The sequence below is a fragment of the Betta splendens genome, chromosome 6 (genome assembly GCF_900634795.4).
Source record: "Betta splendens chromosome 6, fBetSpl5.4, whole genome shotgun sequence".
In the NCBI taxonomy this organism is placed as follows: domain Eukaryota; kingdom Metazoa; phylum Chordata; class Actinopteri; order Anabantiformes; family Osphronemidae; genus Betta; species Betta splendens.
In genome coordinates, this window is record NC_040886.2 from 3,449,695 (window position 1) to 3,462,711 (window position 13,017).

The window sequence follows — 13,017 nt, forward strand, 5'->3', positions numbered from 1 at the left end:
ATAACATGTCCTGTCCTAATATGTCAAGAGTAACATCTCGGCTTAGGAGCGGGGGGGAGGGGGCTTCTACACTGGATTCACCTGAAATGCAAAAATGTTTTATCAGTGTGTTTGTCAGTCGCCATGAGGATTAAGATTTGCTTTTTATTGTAAGCTTTATGTAACAGGATTTCTGTGAGGCTCAATCATGCTTCCACTGACAAATTAAGCTCCACGATGTGACATAGTTTTGCTGTGGGAAATTCAAATAGTTATTTATGTTAATTTATTAAACGCTCAACTTAAGTCTATTAAAGGTGTTTCTATATTAAGCTTTCCCAACCAAATTAAGCTGCTGCTGATAGATGATAAACTGAAGGCTGATAATATTTTTGATGTGGGGTCAACATTAAACTTTGGGTTTGTGCAGCTGTTTTGAGCCTCATTGCATTAACACAGTGCAGCCTCAGCAACACCACTGCATGCACCCATTTTTGACATGAAGTCTTCAACAAAAAACAGATTCATTCAGTGACTGATTTTATCCTTTTATTAATATTTTCAATTGACAGTTTGGGCCGAAATCAATTACTGAAGATCAAAAACATACGATGGCAATGAAACAAAAGAGTTTTCATGGAACAAGCATCTTCAGGACAAACAAAATTGGAAAAGCCAAAATCAGTTCCATCACACACTATAAATGATTTCAAAACAAACAGCTGTCGCAGTTTTCCTTGACTATATATCATATCTGATGCAAAGTTGTCAGAGAGAGGAATTGGAGAGGTTCAGGGCTATCAATGGGTCAAATTGTCGTCTCGGTGGAAAAGGGGGTTCAGGCAAGGCATAGATAGCAGGGCTGGGAATGAGGACAGAAGGGGGCCAGAAGGGGTTGAGAAGGGTTAAGAAGGTGAAACTCTAGAGACTGAGAACCACATTGCAGAAAGTAAGGTAAGGGGGCTCTTTGTGTGCACTTATCATTCACTCTGTATTAACTTCAGAGGGAGGAGTCTGGGGGAAAGACTGGAGACAGGGGATCGTCCGGCACATGCACTGGGTATATGTTGCCGGGCAGCTTGAAATAGGTGTGGTTTAGGGACAGCAGCGAAGGGCAGGCGCTGAAAACCAATACAAGAAAACCAATACAAGAAGAAGAGTCACACAATTGGGTCCCTGCAAAGGACGATTTCTAGCTCGCCACGGTAGAGCTTCCCTCCATCAGACAGACTCATGATGCTTTGCTTGTAGCCCGACAGGTTTGACAAGTCCACCTCCTAAACAGGGGACAGAAAAGACTGATGGTCACAAAGTCATTGGAACACAACCTGCGCTTCTCTACACAAAATAAGAGGTCGTCTCACCTTCTTGTTAGTCTGGTACAGATCTCGTAGCAGGGCGTCTAACTCTTGCTCATCAATGTAGCCGTTTCCATCCTGAAGGATCAATGCAAACACAAACATACACAAAAGTTGGATCACTGGAATGTTCTGATGCCAGTGAGTTTAATATGTACATGCTTCCTTCTTCTGCTGACAGTTTGCACCTGTTATGTTTGAATAGCTTCTTCTGCTTTTGTACTCTGCTCTGCTGCTCAGCCTTAGTCAATATTCCATGGCAGCCATCATGGCCACACCAGCCAACTGGCCATTTACGAATGATGGACTGAAAACTATTTCCCATTCACAACTCTGTAAAGGGGCTAAGCTTTAAAGTCCATATGGAAGCACTTTGCTAATTAATGAGCTATGTCTCACGGTAGTGTTAAAAGCCAGAAAAGAGTTGTTGGAAGTTCTCCATTGGCACCCAGCTCAGAACTAATGTCATTCTTCTTTGGGAAATGCTTTTTGATGTTTGCAAAGCTAAACTGAAGCGTCCCACATCCTGGGAATACAGTGAAAACCCTATTTATTTCCCTTTCAGGATGCACAGCCCAGGACACTGCTGAGTTGTGGTCAAGTTAAGCTACGTGCCATCTTGCATTTCAGACGTTTTCAAGGCCTCGCGCAGTTAGCGGCTGTGGCGCCGTGAGCACTCGGAGCCGAGTTAGCGCTCAGCTGACTGGCCAACCTTTGCCCACAGTACCCGGCACCAGTGACAGCGGCCCAATGTGTTTCAGCTGCGGGGGCCGAGCTCATCACAAAATGATGAAGCTAATTACACACATAAATGATGGCGCTCCATTCGCTACATGGATGGGCAGCGGTGGCTCATCCATAATAGAACACTGAACCCTGTCCTCTACAAGCGAGCTGAAGACACGAACACGCACGCAAAGCTCCATCTGCCTGTGAGGGGCTGCTGCAGATCCACTGCCCTGCTGTAACTCAGTCCAAGACAGAGTGGTTACAAGTACTATTGTGGCTTTTGTACAATCTACAATACAGTAGTTTTAAATGTAGTTTGAACTCAGTTGATCTCACAAGGTGTGTCCTTGAGCAAGACACTTTACACCAGCTGGCAGAGCACCCTGGGTGTGGCTTGAAGAGGACGCAATTTCCCCAATGGGATCAGTAAAGTATGCTAAAGAGTACAGTAGGTGATTCTATCGAAATGTATGGATCAGATCCAGCTAGCGGCCTGATACTGGCCCACATCAACCTTCTTATAGCTACAAAGACTCTACTACTCAGGCTCACAAGCAGCATTATACAGATCAAAGGGCGCTGCTCTTCCAGCTGTGTTGGCTCTGTCTGGTTACAGTATCTGTCCCCGTCAGGCTACAGTACCGCTAATGTGGAAAATATGGCCATTAACTTAACCGCTCTTCAACCCACCTATATAAACACCCCGGGCTGTTTACAGATGAACAGGTGCACCAAGCCTAACTCATTTCCCTAGACACATGGGTGAAAAACAAGGCATTTGCATATTTATGCTTCTGACAGAAGGGAAACGGCAGAACAAACAGCACTGATGTGTGCTCCTCCATCAACAGAGAAATCCCCTGTTTTTGAGATAGAATAACTTCAAACAGGCCAGAAATTCATTTTTGAGTCAACATTGTTAATGTTCAAAATGGGAACTTTAGGTGGAAGCAGCTAAAGCTTTCCCAGCTACAATGTCGTATGGCTCAGCAGCATTTCAGCGCCTATGTGGCTAATAGATAAAAATCACAGGCTCTGCTGCACTGACACAGCAACACATCATCCCTTTTGGTAAAGTCACCCACCTTATCATAGTACGTAAAGATGGAATTGAACTGCTCCGCGGTCAGCTTGACTCCCTGCAAAAACAAGACTTGTGTTTCAAAAAGCAGCAGCCACAACGACAAAAGGAATGTTTAATAATGATGACTTTAATGGTTAAGATGAAAAGGCTATTTCCTGGCTTTGTTTTCTACCTGGAATTTGAGTAAGAAGTTCTCCTGAACGGGGAGAAGCCTTTGGGAGAAAAGGACTTCATTAGTGCACAGTAGTTGTTAAATTATTCAAATCAGGTAAGAGAATAGGAGCATGGTGCGTTTCAACATTTATATACAGCGGTGAACAGAAACGAGTGAAATTGCACATTACCTCGCCATCTCTGATAGGCCCAGCTTCCCATCTCCATTCAGATCAAACATCCTGAGCTACAAAGAACAGACAGGCAGGAAGAGGTGGAGGAGACACAGAGAAGATGGGTTTTTATAGGTATGTGCCATCGAACCAGAATGTGGTCACTGAATTTCATTGTGTGGGAAACTGGCCACAGGGTTTGTGCTTTTATTAGTCTCTTCATCAAACCTTCTTCACACCTCAACAACGTTGTCCCAAGCCTAAATGATTCAGCCTTTCCACGTCCAGCATCTAGTTGAATTGACTACTAGACTTTCCAGCTGTCATTGGAGTTAGAAACAACTACTGTACTGTACAAAGACAGAATTTAGGGAATTCAATTTAAGGAATCTTTTGTGTTTTACAGATTCCAATCACTCATGTCCTACACCTTTGTACACCTTTGCAGCTGCCACTTTCTCACACACGCTAGTGGTCAATACAGAATGTCTACGAAACGTGTGTGTGTGTGTGTGTGTGTGTGTGTGTGTGTGTGTGTGTGTGTGTGTGTGTGTGTGTGTGTGTGTGTGTGTGTGGAGGGGTCTTACTATGGTCTGTGTGTACTCCTGCAGCTTCTGGTCATCATAGTGTCTGTTGGCCTTCTCCAGCAGGTCTGACAGGAAGCCCTGAACACAGAGGCACATAAAGGTGTAACCTACAGGGAGCTTTACTGCATGTGATCTTTGATGTGCTGGAGATTTAACGTCACCATTACATCATTTTCTGAAATCACCTGCTGCTCTTAACCAGCATCTAACGTTCTCTAGTGTGTATTTAGTAAATATGGGGTAACAAGATATTGAATGAATGAAAATGACCAAAGGGTTAAAATTGTTAACTGCATAGGAGCAATAAATAACAAGGCAAATGGAAAAGAAAAGAAAATAAAAGAAAAGAAAAGAAAAGAAAAGAAAAGAAAAGTGGAAACACTTATCCCATCCTGACCTCAAACGACAACCTTTTGTATTCATTCATTCATTCATTCATTCATTCATTCATTCATTCATTCATTCATTCATTCATTCATTCATTCATTCATTCATTCACAAAGGTACAGTATGTTACGTTTGTGTACTCCTTCTTACATCACTACTGTATTGCATTCGATATACCCAGATATTTTCTAGGACTGCTCAGAGTCACGCGTCCGTATTTCAGCCTGAGATCACATCTGCACTCTTCTGAAGCGTTCACATCCCTGCACCTGAGCAACTCATCTGCAGCTGGTCAGCTGGAAGAAACACGATCCCACAGCAGCCCAAGCAGCCTAATTTGTACATGACGCATGATCATTGACCCTATTAAGACCCCCCCCCCCAGTGTTTAGCTTTTTGCTGTTTCAAGAGGTGTTGAAGTGAATAACATTTGTGCAGTCTGTAAAGCTGTGAAGCTTTTTTGCATCTGAATCCTCACCTGACAAAACAACCAAAGAAGAAACCGCCACGGTCTCTGGAGAGTTTCCTGCAGAGCAGTCACTTTAAATGTCTCGCGTGAAAGCTGCTGCCTGGCTTCACTCACCCACACGCTCACAAGGAAAAGTGATGCCATGAAACCAGTCAGTCAAATGTCAGTGACATTTTAAACGTTTTAACTGCAAGGACCACAACTTGCGTCTTGCATTTTCTCAGTAGTGTCTTTAATTCAGATTAGTGATATTCAACATCTTACTGTGGGTTAGGTACTACATTTGGAACTTTACACTAACATTCCATACATTAATCGCATATTTGGAATTTCTTATGCTTCAACATATGTGAATGTGTTCATTTAGAATTGTTTTTGTCGCTTTTCTTCCTTTTTATTGGCGCAAAACAACACAATTTCTATGTTGGTGTAGATGCCACAGAACCAAACAAACTGTGTCCATGCTTAAACTTACAGAAACCAAATAAAGGAACATACACTGAAGCAGAACATAAGCACAGGCTCATTACAGTGGTTTGGATAAGTGTGAATAAAATGAAAAAGAATATACAAGAATATGGATTGATCAGCAACTCAGTGATTATATTTTTAATTGCCAATGCAATAATTACACTTTAGGTCTTAGTGTGCTAATAATGTGAATGTGAACTTGTGAGAGAGAAAACAAAAACAAAACAAAATCTTCATTATATCGAGGCATTTCACCAACAATAAGATGGAGCAGAAATATTGCGTGAAATCATTTTCCATTATTTTCACCACAGCTGCTTTGTGAGCAGTGGAGGACATTTCTAGTCAGGACATACCTTCAGTTCATTTGCTTCAATGTAGCCACTGCGGTCTGTATCGTATCGCCTCCAAGCCTGAGAGAAGTGATCAAAACAAAGGAAGCTGTGGGTTGAAGCATTTTCTCACACATTTGCATTTCTTACCCCACATGAATCCCCAGTGATCGAACCCCTGTTCTGTTCTTTAAACTGCACTAAGAGTTTGATTTTTCTGTCCTTGAGCGGAGCGTAAATCCTTTCAGATAGAAGCTGGCGGAAGCCTGGGAGCATCACTGTAATCACAGCTTCCTATGGCTTCCCAGCCGCATGTACGGAGCAGAGGACGACAGACAGGAGGACGAGTGATGGGGGGGGGGGGATGTTTTAATCTAGCAGCTGTCCCTGTCCAAAGAAGGGCTCCTTATCAAAGATGGATGCTTCCCCCCTTCTCTCTCTCCTGCTCTCCTCCTCCTCTGCTCCTCCTCTGCTCCTCTAGGCTCTGCACAGAGGAGCTACTGTGGCGTTATCCATTATATATGACTCTGAAAATAGAAGGTTCTGCTTCCTCATTCCAAGCCTTTAAACCCCCCCCCCCTGCCCGCGTCCTCTTGCCTGCACCCTTCAACAAAGAGCGATTAATTCTCCTCCATCGTTTCATGTTCTCAAACTCTCGACTTCCAGTCGGCATTTCATTTACGTCCGCCCGCTTCCTGCCTTCGCTCGTTCGCCCTTTGTCTCCTTCTCTCCTTCCAGACCTTCTCTCGTTCGTCCCACTTCTCTCATTTCATTTTTCCTGCTCAGTGTGACACTGAAGACAAGGACAGCCTCCATCCCACATGTAATTGGTTTCTAATTGGCCCATATCGCAGCAAATCTGCCATTTTCTTTCCTTCTGATGATAGTTTGCAGAATAAATTATTGCCTCTTTGGTACCTTTCAACTCACATTTTGCTCTGCTGAAGGAGTTTTGTCACTCCATCTTTTATTCCCCATTCACTGCACATTTAGAAATCATTTTTCTTACCAGCCCACTCAAACATCTCCTAATGGGTGAAGTGAAAATAAGGCTGTAGCTTCTCATTCACCTTTTCACAATCACACCCTGATGAACATGGAACCAACCCACAACCTGAGAGGAACCAGCGACTTTGATCAAATGCTTAACAAATGTGGGGCAAAGGGAAAACTGGTTATTGTTTGGGTTGATAAGAACTCAAATACTCTAAAATTCTTAGAGTAACAGTAAAATAGTATCACATAGACATAAGGACATAAGATCTTAGAGCCAAGCTTCTGTTCTGCGTTGAGCTTTGGGAGTTTAGCTTGTCAGCCTCTCTGCAGACTTTTAACCTTCAACTGGTCACATACAAATGAGTGACTTGTCTCACATTCTGCAGTCAAGGCAAAGCAAAGCCCCCGTCCGCCTACTGGACGTACAGTATGTACGGCCTCGTAACGTACAACTCTTTAACTGCGCGCTGGTCTCCAGAGGATGCTCGTGATGGACCAGAGGAGGCTGCTTGATTTGTCTCAGCAGCAGACATGCGCGACCGTGTGCACTGGAGGCAGAGAGTGTGTGATTTCTATTCCAGACTCATTAGCACACGTTCAAGCATATAGAGGGAACCAGTCCGTGAAATCAGCCCGTAGGTGGAAAGAACTTGGAGGCTCGCCGCGGTCCACCGGCTTCCGTCTACACAGTACCATTGTTTAAATTACGCCTATTCTGGCTGATGGGGTTTCTTAGAGAAGAAGCATTTGTCCAAAGCTGCGGAGAACTAATCAAGTGACACAGGTCGTCAAGAGGGCAACGTTAAATAAATAAATTCATGCAGCGGCCCGTTCACACGCACGCTCTTACCGCCATGAACTCAGCGCTGGAGCTGACAAATTGTCTGAAGCACAGCAAGAAGTTCTCTTCAGTTGGGAGAATCTGGGCCAACTACAGAGAAATGACAGGAAAATGGGAGTGGTGAGAACACAAGATGGTGGAGATGAAATGCTGAGAGAGAGGAGCAAGAGACCGGGGAGCCATTTGTGTGCAGAGCTTAAATGGGCAACTCACACATAAATAATAGACGGCGCTAACCTCAGAGGCCAGGCTGTCGAAATTATTTGGAGAAATCATTTTTCAGACAAAGCATGTAAGCTGGATTTTCCACAGATTGTACAGGTTGGCAGTAGAGTATTGACGTCACATCTCTTTCAGATCGTGCTGAGAAAATGGTAAAAAAATGAGAAAGAGCAACATCCTTTGTACTGATTCTGTAATAAAGGCTGTATTTATGCAATCGACTGAGGTATTGACCTGATCACTGAAGCCTCCTGTGTGAATTATCAAAGATTTTTCTATTCATAGTCAACAGAAAACAGAACAAACTAAGCCTTTGCTTTAGTTTTGGGTCAGTTGTTTTACTGGATTACAGCGACTGAACTTTAAAAACAGTCAAATAGCTTCGGCCCAATTAAAACGACTGCACTTATCACTGTGCAAACAGTCTGACCTGCTTTTCTTCCCTTTGATTGTTGGAAATACATTAACTGTCCAAGAATTACATTTGGGCACATTTTGTGTTTGAGCTACAGGAAATCTCTAAAGTGGGGTTTGCTCACGTTCCGGCCAGATTTCACTTAACCCTAGAACACTAAGGTCAGGTGATTCTCACCCACACACGATTTTCATTGTGTTGTTGTTGTGGGTTGTTGTTTCTAGATGCTGTTGTTTATTGCTGTTTCAATTTGTCAGTGATGCAGGGAGACTGTGCGTCCACTGGACAAGCTGAAGGCTCATGACCCAGAAATGAGTCGACCAAGTCAAAAGTTCCATTATTGTTCAGTTTTTCTGAACAAATACCCAAGTTTTTTTATATGTTCACTCAACTGTGCAACAGTTTCAGTTTGTTTCTGTATTCTCATTCATGTGGATTAATGTATACTGTTCTTAATAATTTGTTAAAACGCGTGAGAAATACTGTATTAATTGAAAGTTACCAATACAGCTTGTTTTAAAGGTGATTTTAAAGGTGATTTGTTGGCTTTTAGTTGTGTAAAGTCTTATAAAGTGGTCTTAACCTTTGTTGTAAATCTGTGCCACAATATATATAAAACTAATCCTAATTAAATTTATTGCCTCAAAAGAAGAAAAAAAGAGTTTGCCAGTTTTGGCCTAACAAAAAGTTAGCTATCACATGATCCTTCCTCCATCATCCCATTTCTAACTTTAATCCAACACAATCTTACCTCTGACATCTCAATTCTTCCATCTTTGTTCTTGTCAAACTTCTGCATGAACTCCTTCATCTTTTCTCTGAATGTGGGGTTTGACGGGTCCTAGAAAATATTAGTTCACAATATAATAGACTCTTCAGTACTGTATATGTACTGCACCTACAGTATGCGCTTAAACTCACCACTCCGGCTCCTCTCCGAGCCATTTCCAGCTCCCTGAAGAAGTTTTCCAGCTCCTTTCCCTCAATGTAGCCATTACCTGGAAATCAAAGGCTTTATCATCACAACACAGTCAGAAAGGACACGGTTTAATGTCAATGTAAAAATGGCCTAAGCTGAGTCGGTTCTGATGCTGAACACATCCCACTGGGCTGACTTGGGTTTTGCCCCAGTATTGACTGAAACGTAAGCCTTTTAATAGTAACTCTGTTTTTTTTTCTTTGTTCTTTGTGACTCAATAGATCATACTCTTCACTGGCACAATGCAAACTGATCACAGGGATCTGTGCAAGCAGGAGCTATATATGGAAATAGCCTTTGAAGTTTATGCTCCACGTGAAGCTTTTTTTACTCTCCAGATCAATAAAACAGAGGTTGTTTAACCATTGAGATACATCAACATAGATAACAGCAACTGGGAGAAATAACAGTGCAGTGACAGAAATGGAACATTTTCAGGTTTGTGTGTCTTGTTGTACTGTTATCAACCGTTACGTCACTTACTAAGTGTCACTTGTCTGCTGGTGTCTGGGCTGCATTTTTCACAGAACAAATGATGATACTGTACCTGCCTCATGCAGGTAGTCTGTGAACCTGTGCTAACAATCTATCAACAAGCACGTGGATGCGCTGCACAGATGGCTCCAAACCATGCGACGAGCAGCTTCAATAAAACCCTGGAAGGCAGAGTCGCCTCATTAAACACTGACAAAGATTATTATGCCGTCCACTTCTTCTGCCTTTTCTTTTCGTAGCTGCCTCCTGTCTGTCTGATTCTTTCATTCTACCGGACTCAAATCTTGGTTTCTCTCCATGAAGGTTTTGTGTTCCTTAGTGGCGTTATCATGGGTACAAGCTCTGCTGTAAATGTCTCACTGCTTTCCAGCATCTCCTCAGTGAGTCTTATTGACTTTAGCCCTATGGGGACAAATGACCTTGTTGATAATTAGAGTAAGATGTGAATAACTGCAAGGCAAATGGCATGAAGAGACAATGAGCATAGATTTATTAATAGATTAAGTTAGAGCACTTATATAATATATATGTTCTACTACTTCATGTTCTCCAGCAGTGCCAGTGGATTCATTTAATGGCTGACTTCACTCACTTCCAGATCCTTCAGATTAAATGTCACAGTGTAATAATACTGCCGGCTTGGAATTAGCTCTTTTACAAATTCACTTATGGCCCAGATGCATTTTCCTGGTGTGCTGTCTCACTAGTCCCAGGAGAACCTGGTCAAAAAGCCTTGCAGTTCTGCATCTGATATTGCGATGCCCCCTCAACACAGGGAACCTCCCAAAGTGGCCAAAGCCAAGTAAGTGCATATTTAAAACCCATACAAAGTGCATTTGCCTTTCAAAGCAGAGTGCAGCCCTGTCTATTCAAATATTTTGAGTCAAGCTCATTGGGTCAATTCATGAGGTGGATTTTGCTTAATAATCTAAACGATCATATACATAAAGCATTCAGCTTCTTAGTGGTTGAGGGTTGACAGATAGAGCAGAGAAAGATGAGAGGGATGTTCTGTACAGTAGAGTGGAGGTGAGAGGGATGCAATCCAGTTGAGATTTGATCTGGGCCAGCAGGGGAATATGCGGTTTCATCATCGTAGGGTGCATCGCCTCCTGTGTATTTTACCAGCAACTCAAAGATGTTTACTGAATCTGAGCAAACAAATTAGCTCTCCTTTCTTTCTGCCGAGGGAGACGGCGCTCCCGGTAATGAGACCAGAAATCAGACGCGGTATCCAAATTTGTTGGCGCACCCTGGCTGCATTTGATTTGCAAAGCGGACCATGGACAAGCACAATATAGGAAATGTCTTTGCATTAGAGCCTAATGGCCTGGGTGGTGCTTTAACGAGTCCAACAAGAGTAAAAACAAAAAAAAAAACAGACCCACTGTCAAGGACTGCAGCTGCTGAGCCACACCCAGCGGCTCATTCCACCTTGATGTCTCCATGGAATCTGTTTCAGATTCTGTGTAGACATCAAAACAACCACGAGCTGAATAAGCAGAGGATTTGGTTGAGTTTAATGTTGTTGAGCTCATTATGTGACACGCTGAAGAGCAGAGGGTTTGTAGTCCCTAAATGGGTGATGCCTCTAGAGTACATAAGCCAATTACAGCTAATAAAGCAATTTAATAAAAGACAATTAGAGAAAGTTACGGTTGCATTGCACATAATGTACTGTGTGTTACAGCTGTAAACAGATGCAGTGGCTGATAAATTAGTTAAAAAAACTAAACTCATCCAAGTTTAACTACAGTATATGTTCTAAAAATAGAAACACAAAGACAAAATATTTGCAAAGTGAGAAAAAAAAACACAGAGGAAAGATTTGAGAGAGAAGGGCGTTTGATCAAAACAAAACTCAGTGTGTGTGTGTGTGTGTGTGTGTGTGTGTGTGTGTGTGTGTGTGTGTGTGTGTTGTGTGTGTGTGTGTGCTCTTGTGCGTGCGTGTGAAGCTTCCCCCCGAACTGTCAATTATTGGTCCCAGGTCAGTTTAACGAAAATACAAAATACTCTAAGACTTGAGTTTAAGAAAGTGTCTCCAGAACAGAATGGATTTATTACTGCAGCAGCTTCGTGTGTGATGGGACGACTTCTCATCAGCCCTGGTAGGCAGATAAAAAGAAGCGGCATCCACCTTAAATCACAACGTCGCCTGCGGCTCATAATCGCGGTTAATCCACTGGCTGTGACGTTGATTTGTATCTTTGTAACAGAGCGGTTCATTTACACATCCTGAAGTTGGAAATCAAACACTCGCAAAATATAACAGTATATCATCCGATAAATCACCTGCCCGTCTGGTCAAGAGTGCCTCGTTTAAAAGGTGCTTTTTAAAAGTTGCAGATATTTTTAATTTTCCAAACTGGTAACTTCGGCTCTGATGCCAGACTTCTGCCTGTTTTTATTTTAGGACGCATTCCAACATTTTCTCCCATCATCTGCGTTAACATTACGTCAGTCGGCTGCTGCAAACTCACTGTGAAACATTTCACACACCTTGCGCCTAAAATAAGTTGGGAAAGAAAAAAAAGGTCCTACCGTCAGCGTCGAAATGTCTCCAAATGTCGAGGAACTGGGACGCGGTGACCTCGGCCAGGTGCAGATGAGGAGGCTGCTGTGCCTTGTTTGCCATGATGCTGTGGACGGTCGCAGACAATCCGCTACTAACTTTTCTGTCTGTTCTTCAAACACACCCCACAAAGTGGCCCCGGTGCGCCGCCCGCCGCTTTTTAACCCCCGCGCAGGAGCCGCAGCGCCGCCGCACGGCCGCTTGAGGCGCACTGCAACCAGCGGCGTCCCACTGAGTCAGCCCGCTAGTTGGTGGGTCTCTCTCTCTCGCTCTCTCTCTCTCTCTCTCTCTCTCTCTCTCTCTCTCTCTCTCTCTCTCTCTCTCTCTCTTTCTCTATAGGGCATCTCGGGCACTGCAGTGATTGGACCGATGTGTGTGTGTGTGTGTGTGTGTGTGTGTGTGTGTGTGTGTGTCCAAAAGCTGAGAGTGATGCGCATAGGGAGCATATTGCTGTTGCATCATCAAGCTTTACAGCTAGTCCCATGTGTGCGGGTTTGATCCAGTGCGTGTGCGCGTGCACGCCCGTGAATTCCCACGTCTCCCACATGCGTGTGCGACGCATGCCCCCGTGTGTGGGAGCGCTTTTATTTCCCGCTACATCTGTGTGTGTATCTAAGCGTGCAGCTCCCGGAGCCTGTCTGCCAGTGTGTGAAGCTCCGCAGACTTAATTAGAACTCACACACTAATCACATTTCCCCCACTGCCGCCAGCCAGTAGTGATTAGCCCACATAATAAATGTAAATTCACAAAAAAAGAGGGAACAACTTTTTCATT

General features: G+C 43.4%; 1 protein-coding gene across 1 annotated transcript; it reads right to left on the reverse strand.

Annotated features, from left to right (window-relative positions):
- Nucleotides 1-515: 515 nt before the first annotated feature.
- On the reverse strand, nucleotides 516-12,420 carry calb2a (calbindin 2a). The gene is made up of 11 exons (XM_029153234.3): nucleotides 12,212-12,420; nucleotides 9,118-9,194; nucleotides 8,948-9,037; nucleotides 7,569-7,649; nucleotides 5,747-5,803; nucleotides 4,064-4,141; nucleotides 3,495-3,550; nucleotides 3,323-3,362; nucleotides 3,152-3,205; nucleotides 1,344-1,415; nucleotides 516-1,256 (listed from the first exon to the last, which is right to left on the reverse strand). Exons 1-11 carry the CDS (start codon nucleotides 12,303-12,305, stop codon nucleotides 1,140-1,142), a joined length of 816 nt encoding a protein of 271 aa, XP_029009067.1. The 5' UTR covers nucleotides 12,306-12,420; the 3' UTR covers nucleotides 516-1,139.
- Nucleotides 12,421-13,017: the final 597 nt, after the last annotated feature.

Bases quoted from the DNA above. Each gene is read 5' to 3' on its own strand.
- calb2a (XM_029153234.3), bottom strand. From the start codon at position 12,305: ATGGCAAACAAGGCACAGCAGCCTCCTCATCTGCACCTGGCCGAGGTC. The intron at 3,551-4,063 runs GTAAGACCCCTC...TGTTCTTTGTAG, and splicing joins AGGAGTACACACAGACCATA to CTCAGGATGTTTGATCTGAA. The intron at 1,257-1,343 runs GTGAGACGACCT...TCCCCTGTTTAG, and splicing joins TGTACCAGACTAACAAGAAG to GAGGTGGACTTGTCAAACCT.